Source organism: Falco cherrug, chromosome 2 (assembly GCF_023634085.1).
Source record: "Falco cherrug isolate bFalChe1 chromosome 2, bFalChe1.pri, whole genome shotgun sequence".
In the NCBI taxonomy this organism is placed as follows: Eukaryota; Metazoa; Chordata; class Aves; order Falconiformes; family Falconidae; genus Falco; species Falco cherrug.
This window is the reverse complement of record NC_073698.1, coordinates 121,426,006-121,448,461: the sequence shown is the minus strand read 5'-3', so window position 1 is coordinate 121,448,461 and position 22,456 is coordinate 121,426,006. Positions and strand designations below refer to the sequence as shown.

The following is a 22,456-nucleotide window of genomic DNA, read 5'->3' as shown; positions in this document are numbered from 1 at the left end:
CTCAAAATCTTCTATATCCGTCCAGGGGAAGGTGTTCCCCTCAAAATTGGTCCAAAAATATTCTCAAGGGAAAACCAGCAATAGTTGACATTTATATAATACATTCCTCATTCAGCAATCCCATTATGTATTGCCCACACTTGAAACAAGAAAGTAAACCAAGACATTACTTTCAGCAGTTTAAACGACTAACATGATGAATGCTAACAGATTATGAAATAAAAAAACATTTCTACAGAAATTGCCCAATTCAATCAAGCAGCACCACCCTGAAAAAGTATGACTGCAATGTAACCAGTGTAAAGCAATGTAATTTAAGTGGTGAGAGTTACGGCTCAAGAACTCCACTGCCTGATACAGTCTCATTTTCAATATTCATGCTGAATCACTGCCAAACTGGGGTGGGGTTTTCTGGTTTTGTAAAAGCAAATCTCAGAGACATTTGGCAACTTTTCAATCCAATTATTATTGAAAATTGTTAACATAATGTAAATAAAGCATATCCATCTCCATTTACATCAGCTGAAAAAGGATGAGTCAATCCCATTCAATTGTATTTTTCCACACTTAAAGAGCAATTTAGGGCCATAAAACAAACACAACTCTAAACCTCCAAGTACATGCCCAAGAATCTTTCAGAAGCAAAAAGAATAAGAAATTTGGGTTGTAAGATTGAAGCCAGATATTATATAGGAAAATATATGGAAAGAAAGGAAAGGACCTGAAGAAAACAAACCAAAAAGAAGAGTTCTTTAACCAACTGAAAAGGTGTCCAAAGTCCAAATTAAAATTACTTAATGGACTAAATATAATACTGCCACTGCATAAAGTTGCTTTTGCCAAAGTTACAGAAGAGCACTTCCAGAGTAGAGTATATGTGAAAGATGACTGGTGAGTACAGGGAAATTCTTCCTTCATTGTTACAACACAACCTAAGACAAGGTAAGTGCCAATCATGGAAAATATTTTCACACACACAGACTCACTTTCTTTACATATTTTATTTCATAACTGTCTAATTTGTCTTTTTGGCACCAAAAATATAAGTTCTCCTGTTCTAGTTGCTTCAGTTCAGCTCATTCAGGTATTCCACCAGCTTACAAAATTAGTATTTATATTGGCTCACATATCGTATTAGCTGTACTGCTTCACATTCAGAACAAGCCATAGTCTAACCCAAACCTTGGAAAGACATAGGATAAGTCGTGAATATCCTCTCTCTTCTTATCAGTTCCTGGTCCAATTCCCTATGTCAAGCAACAGAATTAACTATAAGTTGGAATGACGTTTTAAACAAGAAATTATTGGCAACATTAAAAAGAGTAAAATTTCTCCTCCTTTATGCTCTGAATCCTTTCATCCATAGTCACACAGATGTTGACAGTCAAGAACAGCTTACTTGAACTGTCACTGTCTTGCAAAGGATGTGACAGTAATAAACAAATCCCATCTGCAACACAAATTCATCTTGCTGGACCCCATAAAGTCTCTTGGTACAGGATTTTGAATAGATATAGATCTACGATCAAAATGTGAATCACAAGTAGAAGTAGTCACCTTCTTCCCAGCTTGCCTAAAAGAGGAAATTTAATTTGTTTTCATAGAATCATTTAGGTTGGAAAACACCTTTGAGATCATCAAGTCCAACCATTAACCCAGCACTGCCAAGTCCATCCCTAAACCATGTCCCTAAGCATCGCAACTATGTGGTGTTTAAAACACCTCCAGGGATGGTGGCTCCACCACCTCCCTGGGCAGCCTGTTCCAATGACCACCCTTTCAGTGAAGAAACTTTTCCTAATATCTGATGTAAACCTCCCTTGGCGCAACTTGAGGCAGTTTCCTTTTGTCCTGTTGCATGTTACCTGGGACAATCTTCATCCTTACGTTTTCCTGTCTGCTTTAGTTGAATGGGGTAGAAATTAAGTGATCATATGTGATGGAAAGAAAACAGTATAATGATTCATTTTAATTACTGAACAGTCTAAATGAATAGCTGCATCAGAAATTAGGAGGAAAAATAACCCACCAAAAACTTATTCATGATTAATAGGCTTTTACATGGCTGCTCCCACTTGCTTCTACTAGAGAAAATGTTCTGGTTTTGAATACTGTCTCCACACCTGCAAATTCCTTCTCCCTAATGTGACTTAAAATACAGATCACACTTGTATGTCAAAAAACATCTTTCACTAAAATTCAAGGCTATTAAAAAAATCTGACAAGATTGTCATAGTTAGGCCAAACTATGCCATTAGAAACATGCAGCATAGAAGATATGTGCTCTCAAGTCCAAGATTTCCAAAGCCTGTAAAAACTTCACCAAGGGTGTAATTATTTCAGTGGAAACTTGCCACAGCGAGTAGTAAAAACATGACTGCTATGACAGAACTTCCTCAGCCATTTCAATAAAAAGCAACCAACATGAAGTTCCATTTAACAATTTGCAAGTCACAATCATTTCAGTATAAAAATTATCCAAATTGTAAAAAACATGCAGTTTTGGGGAAATGCAATCTTTTGTTTATAGAGTATGAATTCAGAAATTGCAAGTTTTGTCATCAAAGAACAATTCACTGTTAAAACCAGACCAATGAGCTGCCAAATAAGGTGTAACTTCAGTGCCTGGCTGAGAACATTTTATTGATTAAATTTTGTTGTTATTTCTCCTTTTCAAACCTTCCTTTCAGAAAAAAAAAAAACAATACCAAGCCATCCACAGATATAATTGAAGACACGAGAAAGCCATAAAATCTAGTTACAACTTGTGTATCAATCCCCTTGTGGCAGTGACATCGATGCACAAACTTTGCACAGCTGCCCTAGGGCTATGTGTATCAGAAGCTGCAGAACTTCTTCTCCGACTGCAAACATTCAGAGAAAACTTCTCCATAGATTCCTGCAAAAAATGATAGCAGGCAGGCTGAAATGGAGTACAGCCACAGTCACACGGGGGGGAAAGTTACGTTGCGCTATTTCTTAGATAGAACGCTTCCCATTATCTCTGTGAGGTAAGAATATGAAAAACTCATTGAGTACTGAAGGGCTCTGATATGAAAGTAATACACTATTCCAGTGAAGTGTAATTGGAACAGTCCCAGGAATGCTACTCACAGCTGTGAATGCTTGTTTGGCCTTTCAGCAAGCAGGTGGCACACCCAGTTACACTGGGTGAGAATTTATTTTCATCTAGATTCTCAGCATGTACAAAGACCTGGCAGTATTTCACTGCTTTTATTTTTGATTCTTGTTTGTTTTGGTGAGAGACTTGAAAAGGGTACAATTTACCAGAACAATGTTTATTGAATAGCACTTGCATTCCTATTTACAGCCAATACTAATCAAAAGATTTCAGGGTTCACTTTGCTTCTTTTCCAGCTAGTGCACTATAAAACATTAGAGCCCTTTTGTTAAGCTCCATAAAAACTAATCTTTCCCTGTCTCACTAACAGGCAATGTTTCACTCATTAGAAGACACCTCCAAGCAAACCGCCATGGGACTGTAGAGAAATTTTACCTCCTCCCTTTTTACTAGACAACTGAAAGCATAATAAATACCAACAATTTAAACAGAACATGTCATGAGCAGGTGAGGGGTACTGTTCCACACAGAGTTAATTGCTGCAATAAAGCCCCACCAAAAAAAACCCAAAAATCTGACCACAGTAAAGAAATAAAGTGCCATATTTAAAGTTTGCATTCTTGAAGCTCTCTCTACATTAACAAGCTTTAAGTATTCTTTCACAATATTCTGATTTCACTTGCCTCCACCTATGATGCACACCAGACATGAAATAATGGCAGAAATAAAAGAAGCAAAACCAATCTAATAATTTAAAGGAAGCCACCAGAGTACAATATTAATCCATAGGGCAACCACTATGGTGATTATGATACCTGCAAAATCTAGGTAAAAGATTATGAGCCCGATGCAAAAAGATGTTTCTATCCTTTTTACGTTTGGTTTACATAGGGCTGGCTTTTTAAACTCTACAATGCAAGGCAGCGAAACCGTTTCTTCCTCAGCTTAGAGCTAACCCTTTTATTATGCAAGAAATCAAGTTATGATCACTGTTTTAAAGAAGCCACCCACAGGGGTTTTGGTTTTGAAATTAAGGAAATCTTGCTGGTTGCCCAGAGAAGCAAAATTCTAGGATGGATAGGCAAAATGTAAAGTTTTTATATATCAGTATGAATGACACTGTCTTGCTAAGAATTCCAGTGCTATTTTTCCAATTGTTAACCAAATCTCTTTTTAGCCAGATTCCCAGAAAATGCTCGTACAGTCAAATATTTGTGCACAAACAATTAGAAACTAGTAATCTTATACAGCAGATGGTTTTAGGAGATTTCCAGACTAAGTCGGTTTGTACAAATATCATGGGTTTATTTGGAACCAGATCCAAACCAAAGTGCCAAAAAATTTAATCATTACTATTTTGGTCACACATAACACTAAACAATTAAGCCTTGGAGATATAAGGACATTCCCGGTCTGTGATTTTGTGTTTCCATAGATAAAAGATTATAAAACTACACTTTGGTGCATAGGAACGAAATCAGACCTTTAAAAAAAGACTGTTAACGTACACATATATTTATTTGTTTATAGTTGACTTCATTAAAAGCATAGCATCCATTTAGTGTTAGAAAGTAATAAAATAAATGGTTTGAACTATGATTTTCCAGATACTGAGTTTCACAAATCAGCACATGAAGTTGATTATATCGTTTCTTTTTTATTGCCAAGTTTACTTTAAAGTAAGATACACCGATGTATATAAAAGGATGGGAAGAATTACATTGCTGATGGCTACTAGTTAAGTTTGCAAAGTGCTTTCTAATTAGTTTTAACTTTTACATGATCACTAACATTCACTTTTTTCACTCATATTTAGTAGAACTACTGAAATTAATTGAAGCATTAGAGGTTGCAAAGAATGAGAGGCTGACCACCAATAAACCTTTCCATGTTTAAAGAAGCTTTTAGCATACATTACTTCCACAGAAGTCAAAAGCATCTGAATCTCAAAAAGTTTATTTGCTGCAGTATGTTTTCCTTAAGGAATTCTGTTAAGTTTAAACGCCATTTTCTATGACATTTGCAACACAAAGTATGATTAAGTTGGCAGCTGCATTGTGACACATATTTGTAGATCGGCACAAAAGTAACTACATTGCATCTACACATGTACATATCTTTCTGAATTTGGGATTTTAAAATCCCTATTTCTATGTGCTGTACAGCATAAAGAGTAAGTTTGGATTCTTTTCCTTTTTTTTTTTTTCTTTTTTTGTTTTTTAGAGCATGAGATACAAATTAAGTAAAATCTGTACTACTTTCAAATATGACATGAGGACATCTAAATTATGGGCAGAAAAGATTAAACAGTATAAATGTGAATTTCTTGAAGTTCTTAACTTAGATATTTTTCATTAAAATACTCATACCTTCAGGTTTTAAGTTTCTGTTTTACATGTATCTGAAAGTGTGGGGGTTTTTCTATACAATCCACTCGATAAAGTAAAATATAGTACTCCATCTACAAACCCAGTTTCTGCCTTGCAACATTTTCTGTTTCTTCCCCCAAATGCCCTTCCTAAAGAACTGAAGGTCAAACTCTGCCTTTTTCAACTCCCTGCTCCATTCTGGGTTCTGTGGAGTCGTTCTAACCAAAGGCCAAAAAAAAATGTCTATACTCTCTTTTTCAATACTCAATACAATAGTCTATACTCTTTTTCAGACCTAACCAGACAGTAAACATTGGCCCAGTAAGTTTGTTAGGACAGCTCTGCCCACTATTGTTTGGTTGAACACTGAAAGGCAGAGAGGGCAGAGAGGAAACAGGTCTCTACTCTCGTGTAAACATAAAAAGAGGAACTGAACATGACTGTGCAGCAGGTTATCACGACTCTGCCATCCTCCCTCATCAACTACCTCAAACTAGTGTCAGAAAACAAAATGCTGAGAAAGTGAACTCGACATTGTTGGTGGAACCCTTCTGGTGTTAAGTAGTTTTCATCAGTTACATAAAACCAGTCGCTTGAGGTTTTTTGGTTTGGGTCTTTTTGCTTTGTTTTGTTTTGCATTCTAGTGCTAAGGCTCTGACCAGAGATGATAGACACTTCAAAGATGCTTTAAAATTTGCCCTTGCAAAGAACTTTCATCCACAGAAATGGCAGTGATTACCCTTGCTTCCACATGGAATTAGGGTTTGGGGTTATCTTGCAGGAAATAGGTAGCACTCTATTGGCTTATGCTCTTAATCTCAAGAGAGGCAAGAAATCAAAGAATGGTTTGTCAAAAAATGGCATGGGAAGTTTTTCTTCATTGGAGTTTCTTAAAAATCACTTTGTAAGTACAGAAAAACAGTATGTGCCCTCAACAAGCAAGCAAGAACTTCACTGAAGCAATAAAATATACCAATGCTTTTTGAGAACAGGAACCTCTTACTCAAAACTCATTTGCTCACAAAACCAGCTCCTCTAAGGACTATCCCACGGAGGTCAGACTTGCACTAGAGAAAATATTGGCCAACAGATCCACGCTGTTCCAATGGTTTCCATCTTCTTAGGCAGTAACATATTCAACTAACTTGTATTATGCAACATTTGTACAAAGTCCAACATCCATTTGGGAATGGCAAAATCTGAGGCTGAGAACAGTGACTCCATTTCAGGTCATACAGAGTTACATATCTAAAACTTAGTGGAATATTAACCGGCAGAACTGAGTGAAAAGGTCATAATTGCCACAATACTGCCAAGGTCAAAGACTAGAGGTTAGTCACTACACAACAATCTTGAGGATGATTAACAGTGCATTTCAACATGTCAAAGTAAGGAGAATGTGCCAGATGAAAAAGGATCAAGTAAGGGAAGTAGATTACCCCTGCAATACACAGAAAAGTTGATGAATCTGTTATCTGATTTTAAGTCTTGTACTTTTAGCACAGTCCTAACTTGCTAACAGGCTAATATTTTCTCTTCATACATTATCAATTACTTAATCATAAACACAAATTAATAATTTTTCTTCTATACACTGATTAAAATTTATTTGAATCCAATCTCTGCTTGGAATTACATAAATACACACTATGGTCATGTGGAAAACTGTTCTCATCATTTAGACAAATCACAAGCATTTTGGTCCAGTAAAGGTAAACAAAATAAAAAGCAGCACTTAAGTGATATTTTTTTTCCCCTTCACTCCTATGCTTGATTGCAAAACAGAAATCTGCTTATGGGTATATACCCATACTTTGATATGGTTGTTTTTAATTTAAGTGGTTTTAAACTAGCTACTCATAAGTGTCAATGTGTCTTTAGAGTTGAAGTATAGGGAGATACTCAAACAAATGACCAATTCAATTCTTGTAGGCAAGTCCTCTTATGGGAGCAAAAGGGAAATACATGGATGGTACTTTAGTACAGCCTGACATTTCACTAAAATGGAGTCACATTAGAAGTAAACATCTGAGAGGAATCAGCTAACTGACTAAACAACACTTAACTAAGGAACAAGATTTTGGGGAGATGCATACCATTAGTTGACACAAAGATATGGTAAAACAAATCTCTCATACTAGAATAGCAAACATAGACAATATATTCTAAACCTAGAAAGACACCAGTAGCACTGCACTAAGTAGAAACATTACATACTATGTTTAAGAGTTTGTTCAAACTTTAAGTCAATGAATGTCCAACAAGAATATTCAGTTACTGAGAAGAAAACCTGAAGATGATGAAGGCATTGTGGTGGATACTATATGCCTTGAATCTCCAGGTAGATTAACACAACATACAGGCTTCTTCTGAAGTGTTCTTCCTTCCCACTGCACCATTGGTGCTGTAACACTGCTGCTGACACAGCACATAGGGAAGGTAAGTTCCATGGTACAACCAGTGCTAAAATTATTATGTGAGGAGAACACCTTACAGGCTCCTCCATGATCAGCTTGTTTCTTCAGTTTCTAACTGTATGAAACTATTTGCTTCTTTCTTTATTGAGAGAGAAAAATTAAACCCTAAACTAACTTTTATTTCTACTGAAAAAAATTCAATTAAATTACATGCTTGGACATTTCCTAATACTCCATAACAATTTCCTAATAAACATTGATGTTGTTTTTCAATAGTATTTTAAATTCTGGTTGGTGATGAAGATCCAAATTTGTTTATGAGAAATTTTTGATGATTGAAAAAGGGTTAGTTCAAAACTTTTGAGATGTAAGAAAAAGATCATATTGGCTACATGGGATGGCTTTTTTTTTTAATATAATCTGTGTTTGACATCCAGTTTAATAGCATCAATGGAGTTTTAATATTAACATCAAAGTAAGGAGCTTCAAGTCTAAATTAGACAGCTACAATTTAGTCAAAAATTTGACAGATAAGGGGAAAAAAGTGTTCTCAATAATGCAAAGACGCATTAAAAAAAAAAGAAAAAAAATAGTTGGAAACCAGATGTAGAGGCATCCCAAACATGGGTGCACAAAGTTCCTTCTTGGTTTTACAAAACACTGCTGAGTTGAATGGAGCACCATGATGTACATGAAGACAAAAAAATATTCTTCTGTCATAAAAGGAAAAATACAAAGAGAACACTGAAATGACAGAGCAGGGAAAACATCTGTATTAACAACTTGAATAATCACAGCAGATTAATTCTACTCATCTTCCAAGAGCTGCCTAAAATGTAATGGTGCACTTAACTGAGAAGCTACCAGCACTACGACTGCTCTTGAAACTGCTACTTGGTGAGCCTTCTGGAGCTCCCCACCTACTGTACCACTCATTAAATAATTACAGCAAAACAAAAATGTTATAGTAGAAAAGATCTTCTTTTACTTAAAACAAAAAATTAATGAAAGATGTACTGTATCAATATCAGGAAAGCAGTGTAGTGATAAGACCAAACACAAGAAACAAAGATCAAATCACACTAAAACGAGGACCATTCCGCTACCACAGCGGAGCAAGACTTCACTTCTCTTTGGCCATGTTTAAACCTATATATTTCCGACGACTTAACAAAGTTTCTTTCAGGTGATTCAGATACAAATGAAAGTAGAGCCAAGGCTGTTAGTTTAAGAAGAATAAAAGATCTAGTGTGAAATAGCAAGATTTGTACTTCAGCAGGTAGATGTCTGTCTAAATTTGCACTCAAGACAAGTAAAGACTTGCAAAGCGCTAATTAAGGTAAATGAGAAAACCTACTTCACACTCAGAACTATTGCTTCCAACTTTTTAGTTTCCACTGTCAAACTTATTTCAGCCACACCAAATAACTACACTGAATTAAAGCATTATCATCATAAAAAATGCTTTCCCGTTACATTACCTGTCGCTAGCACAGTTACTTGTTGAGGTCCAGTCATGTTGAGGGTTGACTAGGATGCCCCAAGAAAGGAACACAGAAGTTGGTGTGAGAGTGCCCACTACCAGCTGCAGAGGCTTTTGAGTCTTGGTCCGACCTACATAAGAAACATATAATTGCAATTAGAAATTAGTTTCTCTCTCCTGCATTATGTAAGGGAAAGTATCTGCAGTTGGATAATAAAGTAAATGAAGACCCACATCTCTTCTAAACTTGAAGGAAAAAGTAGAATGGTTCTCATTCCACAGTCACTATTTCTAATGTATGATTTACAAAAGGGGACAGAGACAGTGCCTGTGATCTGTTTGTTGGCTTCTTGTTGGGGCAAGCGAAACATCTGCGAGGAAGAGATTGCTTCTCTGAAGCCACTGAACACAGGGAAGAAGTGCAGAACAAAGCTGGCATAAAGGAGGGAGGATGCAGCAGAAGCACAGATTAGAAGACTGTTTTAGAAAGCAAGTATCAGACACACAGTCATCAAAAAAGACTATTTTTTAGGTCCCTTCTGGACTTGCATGGCATATGTTTCAACCTAGGAAGAAACCGGAAGATTTCATTTCCAGTCTTGCAGATCCAGGGTAACCTAAAGGGATACTTGCTATTATTTGGCTGGTTGGAGGGAGATTTGTTTACTAAACTTTGTTTCAATTTTGTCTTGCTACAGTTTTTCCACTATTCCTCTTTTTTCAGCCAATGTTCCAGTTAAGCCTAGTTTTTGAAAAGGAATGGTGGGTGGGTTTGCTATGCTTAGTTTAAGAATATGCTATATGCAGCTTAACTTCACAGCTCTGGCTGTCTTGGGCTGCATCACAGAAGGTGTTACAGAGTTCAGAACATTAGGAAGTCTCTCTTTGCATGTGACAGAAATAGTAACTTCTTGGCAGGATTCTTAGTAAGACTGCAATTATTTCTGTAGATAATTCATACTTTCTACAGCATTCTTGGTCAAGAGTAAAATAAAACCCATACAAATTCTTTTGCTTTTAACTGTAGGCAGATCTAGGTCAGTGTCTGTCTCACCTACTACATTGAAAACATTCAGCTTTTGCATGATATGTAACTTTAGCTTTGCTCTGAATGAAGTAGCACAACTTCCTTGTGAAGAAAGAACTTTCTTTACAGAAAGTTTAAAAGGTAATAGTTGGAAATGAAGTCATGATCTAGAGCAATTATTTTGAACCCGTATTTTGTGGACTGCTTAAGCCCAAGGAGAACCTTTGGTGTTTGAAATATGATTATTTAAAGGAGGTTCATCTATTTTTTAACATCACATTACATACTTCAAAAATCTAAAGGATCTGTACCTCCTCAAAACATACAGGTGACCACAAATTCCCTAAAAGTTTATAAGCAGCTGATCTACATGTTATATTTTTCACTGTTGCGAAACAGATCTGACTTTCATTTCATGCCTTTTGAACCCTAATACCTCTTTATTAACAAGCCCCAGTGAAAGTGTGATTTGTACTTTCAACCAATGCATGTGTGTGCATTTAGGAATGTTAACCATGTAGGTTTTTACTTTGTATTGATGATGAATATGGTGACACACACACACACACCCCCCCAAACAAACAAAACCACTGTCTATCCTTAAGAGGAAGTATCACATGCTTTGAAATACTGTGGAACATACCACACTTCCACAAGGGCAAATGTCCAAACAATTTTCTAGTTTTCTGGCCCAGTTCCTATACTCTTTCCCAACTTTTAAAGAAAAACTTCATCCAGTTGGTCATTCCCCAAACTAACTGGCAAATCTGCTATCTAGAGCAAAATCCCTTTGTTGATCACTTTTTGATGAAACATGGAAAATACGTCAAGTTTTAAGGAAAAGAAAAAACAAGTTCTCACATAACTTGAAATCATCCTGGGTTTTGGGAGAACCTATGTATTGTTTTGATTATGACTCATTATGCCAATAGTTCCCAGTTACAGACTGTAATGATTTATCTGCTGTAAAACCAGGAATTACCTTGGTGATCATCTATATTGACCTATATGAATATAAACCATACAACTCCTCTGTATTAATCCCAGTTTGAACTACAGTGTCTCTTCTAGAAATGTAACTAAGTAACTAAATGTAAATTAGTACATTTAAAATTGTAGCAATTCAACTCTACCATGATTCTTGGCAATTTGTCCAGTTTAACTGTTCTTACTAAACCAACTTGCCATATATCTAGCTAGCATTAAACCAACAGCTGTTCTTACACCTCTGCCTGCTGGACTTGTTTCACAATCAGTTTCTGTAGACTTTATATAGAAAAATACTGATAAAGCCCAAATCATACATTGGGCTTTTTTTGGTTTTGTGTTTCTTGAGATATATCTATACACACACACACACACATATATGTTGCATCTGAAAGGTACATCACTCTTCAAAATCCTTCCAGGGTATAAAACAGGTATACTGTTTTACATCTAGCCAAGAGCAAGAAGAAATTAATCCCAAGCAGTTACCAGGAATTAAAAAAAACCCAAAAACTTATACAAAGATCACAAAATAGTTTGGGTCAGAAGGGACCTTTAAAGGCCATCTTAACCAACTCCCCCCACAGTGAGCAGGGCCATCTTCAACTACAGCAAGTAGCTCAGAGCCCCGTCCAGCCCGACCTTGAATGTTTCTAGGGATGGGGCGTCTATCAGCTCTCTGGGAAACCTGTGCCAGTGCTTTGCCACCCTCATCGTAAAAAATGTCTTCCTTATATCCAGTCTAAATCTATGCTCTTTTAGTTTAAAACAATTACCCCTTCTCCTATCACAACAGGCCCTACTAAAAAGTTTGTCTCAAACTATAAACATATACAAATATATTATCAGTTTATTCTGTGCAACAGTCCAGTGATCCTGACAGTTGTCTCCATATTAAAGGAATTAAAATCTAACAATATTAACAATATGATTAAGGTCATAATAGGAAGTCTTTGGAAAAGATGAGAATCAAATTTAGATTTCTGCTCTGCTATGTATAGTTTAAGCTAGAAACATCCCTTGTTACTTAACTCCTCGCAACAGCAAACTTAGTAGTAGTGATTTACAGATATATGTATAGGTACAGATCTATCCACATGCACACACATACGCACACAAGTTACCATTTTCCAATGAGAAAGAAAGAGCATTAACATGTCCATGGATGAAGGAATCCTTACAGATAGTTTGGGAAAAGTAACTTCAATACACTAGATCATTGTATTTCAAAACACTTACTTTTTTTGCATGCACTTGTGACCTTTTTAAACATCAGAAATCAGTATTCTAAATTTCAATTCTCATTTCTAAGAACTTTTTACGAGACCAGTCTTTAGGTACTACTTCATGTTTTGAACACCACCTGTGACTAGGAAATACTGTCCTACATTTCACCTGCCCATGTATGGAATCTGTGCACCCCGGTCAGACACCTGCAGTTACAAATACCTTTTCAGACAAAACCAGTAAAAGAGTCTTTCTTCCTTTAACTAGTTTAAGAGATGCAGTAACGATAAAATACCTGAACAAGATTTCTTGTTATTTGAAACGCGTGCTGGTCTTACTGAAACCAAATACCGTGGCTCAGCATCTGTAGATGAAGAAAGCAGTAGTTAGTACAGACATACTATTCATTCGAGAAAAGGATTAACCTATAATTAATAAGAAAATGTCCAATATTCAGTGAATGCCTGACACCTTAGCCAATCTTTGTGATCTTTAAGCATGTTTGCTTTAAGGTTTATTCACCAATCATTCAGAAATATTCGAGCAATTAGCAAAAATAATACACCATGCACAAAGTATTTGGCAATTTTTTTTTTACTGTGAGACAACAAATATGTGAACATGGCAGGACATACATGTAGCATTTCAATGCACACTTTTCTTGGAAAGTGAAAGGAAACGAAAACCCAGATGAAGAGGAAGACGTGACTGCAAAACAGAATAGTAAAAAGGTAAAGAAATAAGAGCGCAAAGCCTGAAAAACACAACCAGAGATAACACTGTTCTGACAGGAGCTGGAGGAACTTTTCCTACAATATTTTCTGTATTCTGTTTCAGGCTATATACCTTTGTTTTCCTGCTGTAAGCAGTTTGTCCATAAAGAGCTGACCTACTGTGAAAAGAATAGCCAAATGTATTGATCATCTAGGAGCATGTACCCCGATAGATTAATACTAAATCATTCAAGATTTGCATGACTTTCTTGTTTGCAGGAAACACCACAATTTCAGACATGCTTAAGTGTCTCCACATTGGTTACTGGCCTATTTTGCAATTAGGTTTACATGCTTTTGCCAGAGACATATTATGAGATTTAACTATCAAGTGCTTTGACAGTTTTTAATACTCTTTATGAAAATAAAGTTATTGCTAACATCTAAGAGCAAAAGACTAGTATTTGTGTAAAACCCACAAGGGCTGTGACTTTGACTGCAATCTCTGGGTACTGTTACACTAGAAATAATGTTGCACGCAGAAGCAAAGGAACGTTTTGAGTGATATTCTTATTCAAATAAATTCATCTCAGAAAGAAATTGTACTTTCCAGACTTCCTGACATCTACACTTATTTAAATTTTAATCCCTATGCATTGTCTCCCAGGAAAAATGAACCTTTGCAATATATTTTTCAAATCTTCACAGAAAAGAATCTCTCTCCACCTTAACTCCAGTTCAAACTTTTTTGTGCCACCTCCAATAAAAGGTTCAACTGCTTCATTTCAAAAAGCTAACAGAAGAGATCATATTACATTATAAAAACAAACAAACAAACCCAACAACCTTCCAAACACAAGAATTTTTATCTTTCAACTCAATCTTACCTGAATGGCTCAAGTTTCTTTTAAAGTACACAAGAACCACAGCCATTTGTTAGAATGCAGAGTCATCGCTAGCTGGGTGTCAGCTGGGAACCAGCTTGGAAAATTGCTGGAAATACTAGTCTTCATAGGAAATAATGAAATTAAGGACACCAAGTTTTACACAAACTATTAACACATTTCAGAGACATCTGATGAAGTTTGGATGACACAAGCACACATGGTAAGAGGCCACAAGTTCAGATAGATTCATGTTTCTGGCAGTCAGAGACAGATAACTTCACCCTGTGGCTTAAAATAATAAATGCTTTGATTAAAACAATGTTGAGATGGTGATTTCAGTTTGGGGAATTAATCTTTAGAAAGATTTTCCCTTACTCTTGACACCAGATGTCAGAGATTTCTGCTCCTCCTAATTATTTAAAACCAAGTTCTAGTCTCACTGAACTGCAAACTAGAAAAGAAGTTAGAGGAGCTCCTGAAGATATATATCCGTGGGCAGAGTTTGGTTCACTATACAGTGATCAAAACTAATTTAGCTGCATTTTCTTTTAAAAAGGATTACTTTATGTAAAATTCTTACTCTAGTTCAGATATATTTATCTTAATCTATATCTATGGATGAGACACTGAATGTCCTGCATCTCAGTGTAACAGATACCTTGAAGCCTACCAATTAAACAAAACCACTGAGAAATTATTCAATTTTTTCTTGCATACAGATTCCTGTAAGGAGAGAGGAAGGAAAACCAGTACTGAGTAAATCACAAGTTTGCTGTGCTACTTCAAAAGCTGCACTGATGTGGGGAAAACTACTCTCAACAACTTCACTGATTCTATGCATCTAAGTCACTGGAAACCCAAGCTAACTTTAATTGTTTAATTATTGTTTTTAAATGGGTTTCAGCTGCACCCAATATAAACATAACTAGGATGAGCATCGAAAACAGCTGCTCAAAGCAGTGTGGAAAAAAGAAAGTTAAAAAGAAAGAGCAATCCCAAAGTGTAAATCTCTCTTCATTTACAAAAAATGGTTTTCAATATTTAGGGTGGCACACAGTTCTTTGGGGATCTGTGCAATCATCTGGACATTCGTATTGAGATCTAAAACTAGAAATGTGACACTAAAAAATAATTTGTTTTCCCTGTACTGTAATCCCAGTTTTCTATTGTGCACTCATGCCCACTTGAGACTGTTTTAACTCTCACAAAGTACTAAGCCACCTTACCTTCAACAAAATTAGTTTCAAGCATCACCTTGAAAATTCATGAACTACAAAGTCAAGTCTTCAAAACTGCAAAAATGTATGTTTTAATCAACAAAATGCCCCAAGATTGTGAAAAAAAGATATCCAAATTGTTTGAAATAGCTAGTTTTGCCCTGCTCCACCAATGGAAAAATTAATTCTGGCTGAAGTATGAAATTACATACACAGCAGTATAGAAATAGATTATCTGTTAAATGAAATGTGCTAATAAACAAAGATTCTAAATGTCTGCCTGCACATGTCAAAGCTACAAAACCTGGTATCTATAAGGAATCGTTAGTTCTGACAGGTATTTTTGTTCTGTAACGAAGTGGTCTCAGCAGGAATCTTTTGTGTTGGATGCTGTTCATTATGCTTTTTCATGGATTTAGTAAATGTTGCCTTAATAAGGAATAGGACACTTAATAAAGAATAGGAATATAATAAGGAATAGTTCCCAGAGAACTCACAGCTCTTCTAAATCTAACACCATCTAAAAAAGGAAGTTATTTAGGAAAAGGGGCTAAGACTAGATGCTGGGAGAGCTCTGCTATAGAACAGGCAGGTTTGAAAAGTCCTACTTGTCTGGTTGCGAACCACTGAATTGAAGACAGTACTATGACCATTTTAACTAAAATCAGACTTTGAAATTATAATTACGTTCAATACCTGGGATACAACACCAAAATTCTATTCTGAACTTAACTAAAAACATATCTTAATTTAGAAATAAGATTTGCCATTCCTGTGCAGAACCACCCATGCTGCTATATAGGTGTTAAGAATACAGCAACTGTAGTTTAACTGAAATTCATCTGTTTGATGCGCAGTGTCAAGTCATTATGCATGGACTGAAGAACACAGGCCTTGAAATGCTTCTATTCTGGACAGAAATACATTCAATATCCAATAAAATGGAAACCAAGAAAGGCGGATAGTTTACTTAATCTCACATAATGACCTCTGATTCAGGTTTAGAAATGGGAGTCTTCTACTGCAATTTAACATTTCTCTCATTCAGTTCAGAAGACTGCTAAGTTTTCACACTGACTCAGTCCTCTTGCTGAGAAATACATGTGTCATACTCACAACATGGAAATCATCTGATGCTACTACAACTCAATTCATTTTCAGGGGCTTAAAACATTGCCTCACCCATGTATTAAACTCTATCAAGTTGCAAAAACTACTTATGATCATTTGGTGTTCCTTTACGATACCTATACATGCATAATCCACTGTACAGATCCACGTCTATAAGAAGCAGGAAACTTGGGGAGAGATTAGTAACACAGGAGAAGAAAAAGAAAATGCTGTGAAATATCCAAATCTAAATAAAACTGTAATTTAGCTTGTGCTAATTAATATTAATGCTTAAGGTATAATCTGACTGCTGAAATAAGAGGTAGGCAGCAGAAAGGTGACTGTCAGACCCATAAAAATATGGTGTTCTGACTCTGTCATCATGATTCACAGGATAGATCAACTATTTACACTCAAATATATTTAAAAAGAGAAGTGCATTTCCAAAATAAAATGATGTCAAGTAAAAGCAAATCAAACCACAGAGTACAGACAATTCTGTTTACAGCTGAATATTTCTTATTTTGTATGAACCATGTTTATTAAGAAAATGATAATTATATAATTAAGGTTGATGTTCAAATATCTGGACACAGATCTATGAATCCAACATCTGTCCCCTGAAAGCATTTTAACATACATCAATACATAATGGAGATACATACGATACAGATGCAAAATAGATCTGTCTATCTCTCATCTTGTAAGGATCCAGCATCTCATAACTGAAGGATCCATACAGCACAATGCAAACTTTAACAAATTCAGTTTAAAATACATTTGCAGATTTGCTATGAAAATCTCAGTGGTTCCTTGATGCTTAACGCATTCTTGAAGGGCTGCTACTATAAGACTAACATAATAAATCCACTTGTTTGAGCCTGTAACTGCCCAATTCCCTTTATTAAGGCTGGAATGACAAATGTGGTGGCTAAGAGCTCCTTTCAGCTGACACACAACTACTTCTTTATAAACCCCTTGAAGCTGCAGATCAGAAATAAAGTCCAAATAGTGACCACCTTCATTTCGTCAGTCCCAAAGTACTACAGGAAAATGCCAAAATATATCAGGAAAGTGCTAGTCAACAAATCCATGCCTAATTCTCAGTGTTATAATTCCCCAACCACAGTTGTTTTGACAATTCCACTGAGAGCTGCCAATATGATTTCCAAATTGCTCTTTCAAGTTTAAAAATCCACAGCTGAATAAAGCAATGCCACTTTGGACCAAAGCACAACACGTCCTGCAGGCATGTACACTGAACCAAATGAATTTTGAAGCAGGAGGGAAGGCTAGTTACACACCTGAGACACAAGTATTTGTAAAGCAATGGCATTTATATCTACAGCATTTGATACAAACAGTAGACACGCATCATTATGCATTCAGTATGGTTTCTTACACCCTCCCCTCCTACTTCTCAAAAATATTTGACCGAAGCATTCAGTCATCTTGTTTTAGCTTGTACACATCAAGGCTACTATTGCTTAATGAACCATCACTAATTAGGTAAAATAGTTTTCTGAACTACTTCAATTATTCAGTATTTTTTTATCCAGACAGCCTAAAAGACACACACACACTACATGTACACACAGGTATGTCTACAACTTAACTACAGAAGAAATATTTCAAAGACTGCAAAGTTGCATGTTAGTAAACTAGCAATCTGGTGTCATTAGAAAAAAACGCACTACTGTTTGACTAAGATTCTGTATAAAATTATTAAAAGAAAAAAAAAACCACCTTCTAAAATCCACCGTAACAACTTCAGGAGACAACCAGAATGTAACAAAATTACATCCCACTGACATAGCAAACTAATACAGGTAAGAGAACGTTTACTTCCATATGCCATGAGCTAGGCTACCAATCAGTGTCAGCAGGCAACTAACAAGCACTGCAAAACGCTAGCAAATTCTGCTTCTGTTTAAGCGCACTATTTTGATTCAGTTCAGGGCTCAGCCAATGCAGAAACACAGCTTAATAAGAATGAGCTGACTAAAGAACTTAGAATAAATTTTAAAATAAAGTGTTACAGGGCATTATTAGAATTAATAGACCAGCAGATTCAGAAATCAAATCAAAGTAATTTTTAGCTTCAAGCTGCAATTTGCTAATCTGAATTTAGGGATTCTTAAGGTTTTGCTATGGGATGTTTTTAAGGGCAAAGGCCAAAGGTGGAGAAAGGGAGAAATCAAAAGCGTTGTGTTGTAACAAGCATAGCAAACAACAGGGAAAGGGGATAATGGGGCTGGTGTGAATGAACCTGCCGCTCGTCAGTAGAGTTGTCCAGCTGAAGGTGCAGCTGCTGACCTCCTCACGGTCCTCCAGTCCTCTAGGCTAAGCTAACATGAGCAGTAAGAATCTGAGGTATTTTGGTAAGTTATTAGGAAGTGACTTCTGAATTTTAACGTTCACATTACTTGGCATCTTGAAAACCATGTGATTAATGTATCTGCACATTTCTGGTCACTGACCAGATATAAGAAATTGCACAGCAAGATCTTTTAGCTAAGCACTGCTCTAGCACACATCCCTGAATAACACTTTTTAAAATATGTTCAAAATGGTACTAGGATGATTTTTTTTTCTTTTTTGAGAGTGAGAGATATGCAAAATTCACCCATCACTTATGGTTGTTGTAAAGCCGGATTGCCAATACATTCTCTTTCACAGTCTGGTTCAGATAGAGGAAAGGCTGAAGCATGGCCCAACTCTGAGCTGGTTTTACAAACTGAAAAAGAAATTAATTTTGTTCACTTTGTTAGCTAATTGCTGTTCATTCTTGCAAAATTTTCCTGTCTCTACTTGATTTCTTGGGTTCCTTCAACAGTATCAACAAATTTAAGGAGACTGACTTGCAATACTCCTAACAAAGAAAAAAAACAGCACAAATTTCTCAAGGAAATATTGTTTCTTTACAAGTCATGAAGACTGAACTCCATGATTTAGGACTGATTTAGATAAAGGTTTAAGTCAAACTCAGATTTTTTGGATGGGTCTATGTGCCTTATTTATTACCCTAGCTGAATTTGTATTTTGATATCTTTTGACACAGTCTGAATAGCTTCCATGACCAATAATAAAGTTGCTTACTGTCATGTAACTTCACAAAGTACACTCAGCAAAACCACATGTATCCTAATAAAGAGGCATACTTCCCTGAACCGAACGATGATACAGCCTCATCACTGTTGTTTACCCTTCACTGTGATTCAAATTCATCTATCTAGCTACACACAAAGCTGCTCAAGAGTCTGATGCCAGCATGAGCTCATTACACGTTCAGGAAATCCAGCAGAACTCTTTTCTTGTGCATGCCCTCTGCAGTTGTTCCCAATTCACGGATAAAGTTATGCATCTGCTTGCTCATTTATATTAGTTGCAAAAGAAAGGAAAACACATATTTTAAGGTAAGAATCACTGCAGTGAGGTGTTGAATAGTTTAATAGATTAAATGTAGGTTGGATGTCATACTTTCTACAGAGCCGTACAGCTCTGCTGGAAATCCTAGGAAAGATCATGTCCTTACTGATTTCTTTTAAAATATATACACACATACACATGTAATTTCATAAATTAATAAATCTGCTGACTTCAAGTTTATTATTAACAGGGTCTTCAGAGGTGTGTGACCCAGCAGAAAAACTGACAATAAATGTCATCTTAATCAACAGTGAGAGGGTTGGAAATGTGGAAGTCACGGGCCTTAGATAGATAGATATATTATTGTATATATTGTGTCATTTATTTAATAAGTTAATCGTTGCTTCATTCCCCATACTCCAGTTCCAATTTCAGACAATTACTCCAAACAGAATACCAATTATGCTGCTCCATTAACAAAACCAAACATACAGAGCTAAATCAAGCAAATGTCTGCAAGGCACTTAATTCTGATGTGTAGACCTATACTGTTTGTTAGAAAGGACATATTAAAGCATTGCTGCATTTTAGGGAGGAAATCATGACTGACTTATAGGCAAATTCTGTTTGTTTACTTACATTGACCTAACTACTAAATTAAGGAAATATATTTTTTTTCTTTGAGGAGGGTCTACAGTTGATGGCATATCTGCATCATTTTCAGTTACTAATCCTGACAGAATAGACAATTTTAATACTACTAAGACAAGATCCGGTTTTGTCTAAATACACAGATTCCACTCTCCTGGATCTAGTCAGTCTCAATAAAGCAATATTCCTTAATCCATTGGGAAAAAATGGTAATTAACAGATGCTTTTTAAATATCCATTTCTAATCTTTACATTTAGTCTATCAAACCAATTTAAGGTTGTGACTGAAGTTCCTGAATTGACTGGGAAAGGTATTCTTTTTCCATGAACCACTAAAAATGACAGGAGAGGAGGAAGCATTAAACTGTATTACTCTTGGTCTAAATAGCCCACCATGTCTTTACACATTTGGGAATCACTCCCCTCACATCCTGTTCAGTAAAAGTCACAACCATCCACTGTTCAGTGTAGCCTGTAAAGTTCATCTGCTTTCTGTAAAAGTCAGAAAGCCAAATCACAAGAGGACCAAGAAGGAGTTCTCAGGGTGAAAGTGAGTATTTTTGTATAAACCTAGTTGTTCTGAATGTGGAAAAATGTGTGGAACCTACTGGAAACCTTTCACAAAGTGTACAGTGGCACATCAATCACTAGAATATCTAGAACATGGAATAGACAATTTTTAGTGTGAAATTTTAAGATTATATTGTTTTAATATGAAGATAGCATACTAGGCCAACTTCATCATATATGTACGAGGAGCACAAAGATAACGTAAGATTTTTCAACAATAGCCTCTAGGGATTTGTATCTTTGGAAAGTATCTTGAGAGTATCTTTATTGTCCCTCTACAATATCTTATTTTTTCTAACAACCACATAAAGCATGTGCTGACCCAAGTTCTCTGGCTGCCAGAATAAAACCTAGCCATTGTTCCTAAAACTGAACACCATCCTGCAATTCCTCCAGTTTGTGCCAGCAGCCAGTTCCTGAAACTGTGGGGCGTGTTAACTATCACCACTGTCTTCATTTCACCTCTGTCACACAAGTCACTCTAAGATAGAGCCAAAATAACAACTGATGCTTTTTGCTTTAGCTCACATTCCGGACACACTCAGAAAGTACAGTCAAAGCTACAGTTTAATGTGGCATTTAATATTAATGAAAAGGGAAAGATTATGTACTCTGCTTCCAAACTCCAATAAACAAGTCCACAAAGGATATAACCTAACCCTAAGTTTCTTAACTAAAAAACCAGCTCCAATAAATTTACTGTCAAGTGCCTTAAATAAATGCTTGCGACTTGAAGTACATATTGCTGTTAGCTTCTTTTATCCTTCTCCTTTCAAAGGTGACATCTTAGAAGTTGGAAATGCTAGTCTTTTTATCTGTATGATGTTGCATTTTTAGTTACTGGACACTCAGAAGCCACAATCATAGATTCATTGTCACTACGAAACTGATTGACACCCTCTATTAGCCAAGTGAGATAAAAGTTGAAGTTATTCACCTTTAAAATAATTATGAAGGAAAAGGAGAGTATTTCCTCACGCTTTTGCTCTTCTGTCTCTAGCTACACGAGAGAAAATGTGTCCATTTCACTACAGGCTATATGCATCAAGCTGTTTCTCATCTTCTGTGTTCATTACTACAAGATTTTGATTGCTTAATGGTAAAGTTTAATGAATACACAGGTGGGTAGCACTCTGATGCACTGCAGAACTGACAAAAGGTGTCTACATAGTTGACAGCCTTTAGCTATTGACATTAAAGTTACGAAATACCAAAATCCTTTATATTCCAGGTTACGTTCAGCTTTCTGTTTTCACAGAGTTTCAGAAAGCATCAGGTATTAAAGTTGCTATTAAATAGGAAGTGCAAATGATCTACACATGACATTACATTCAGTGATATTTCCTC

General features: G+C 36.0%; 1 protein-coding gene across 1 annotated transcript in view; it reads right to left on the bottom strand.

Annotated features, from left to right (window-relative positions):
* ABI3BP (ABI family member 3 binding protein) overlaps positions 1 to 22,456 on the bottom strand; it is a 166,213-nt gene that overhangs the window by 116,443 nt on the left and 27,314 nt on the right. The window contains 2 exon segments of the mRNA XM_055702821.1: positions 9,350 to 9,482; positions 12,888 to 12,956. Coding sequence (XP_055558796.1) covers positions 9,350 to 9,482; positions 12,888 to 12,956 — 202 coding nt within the window.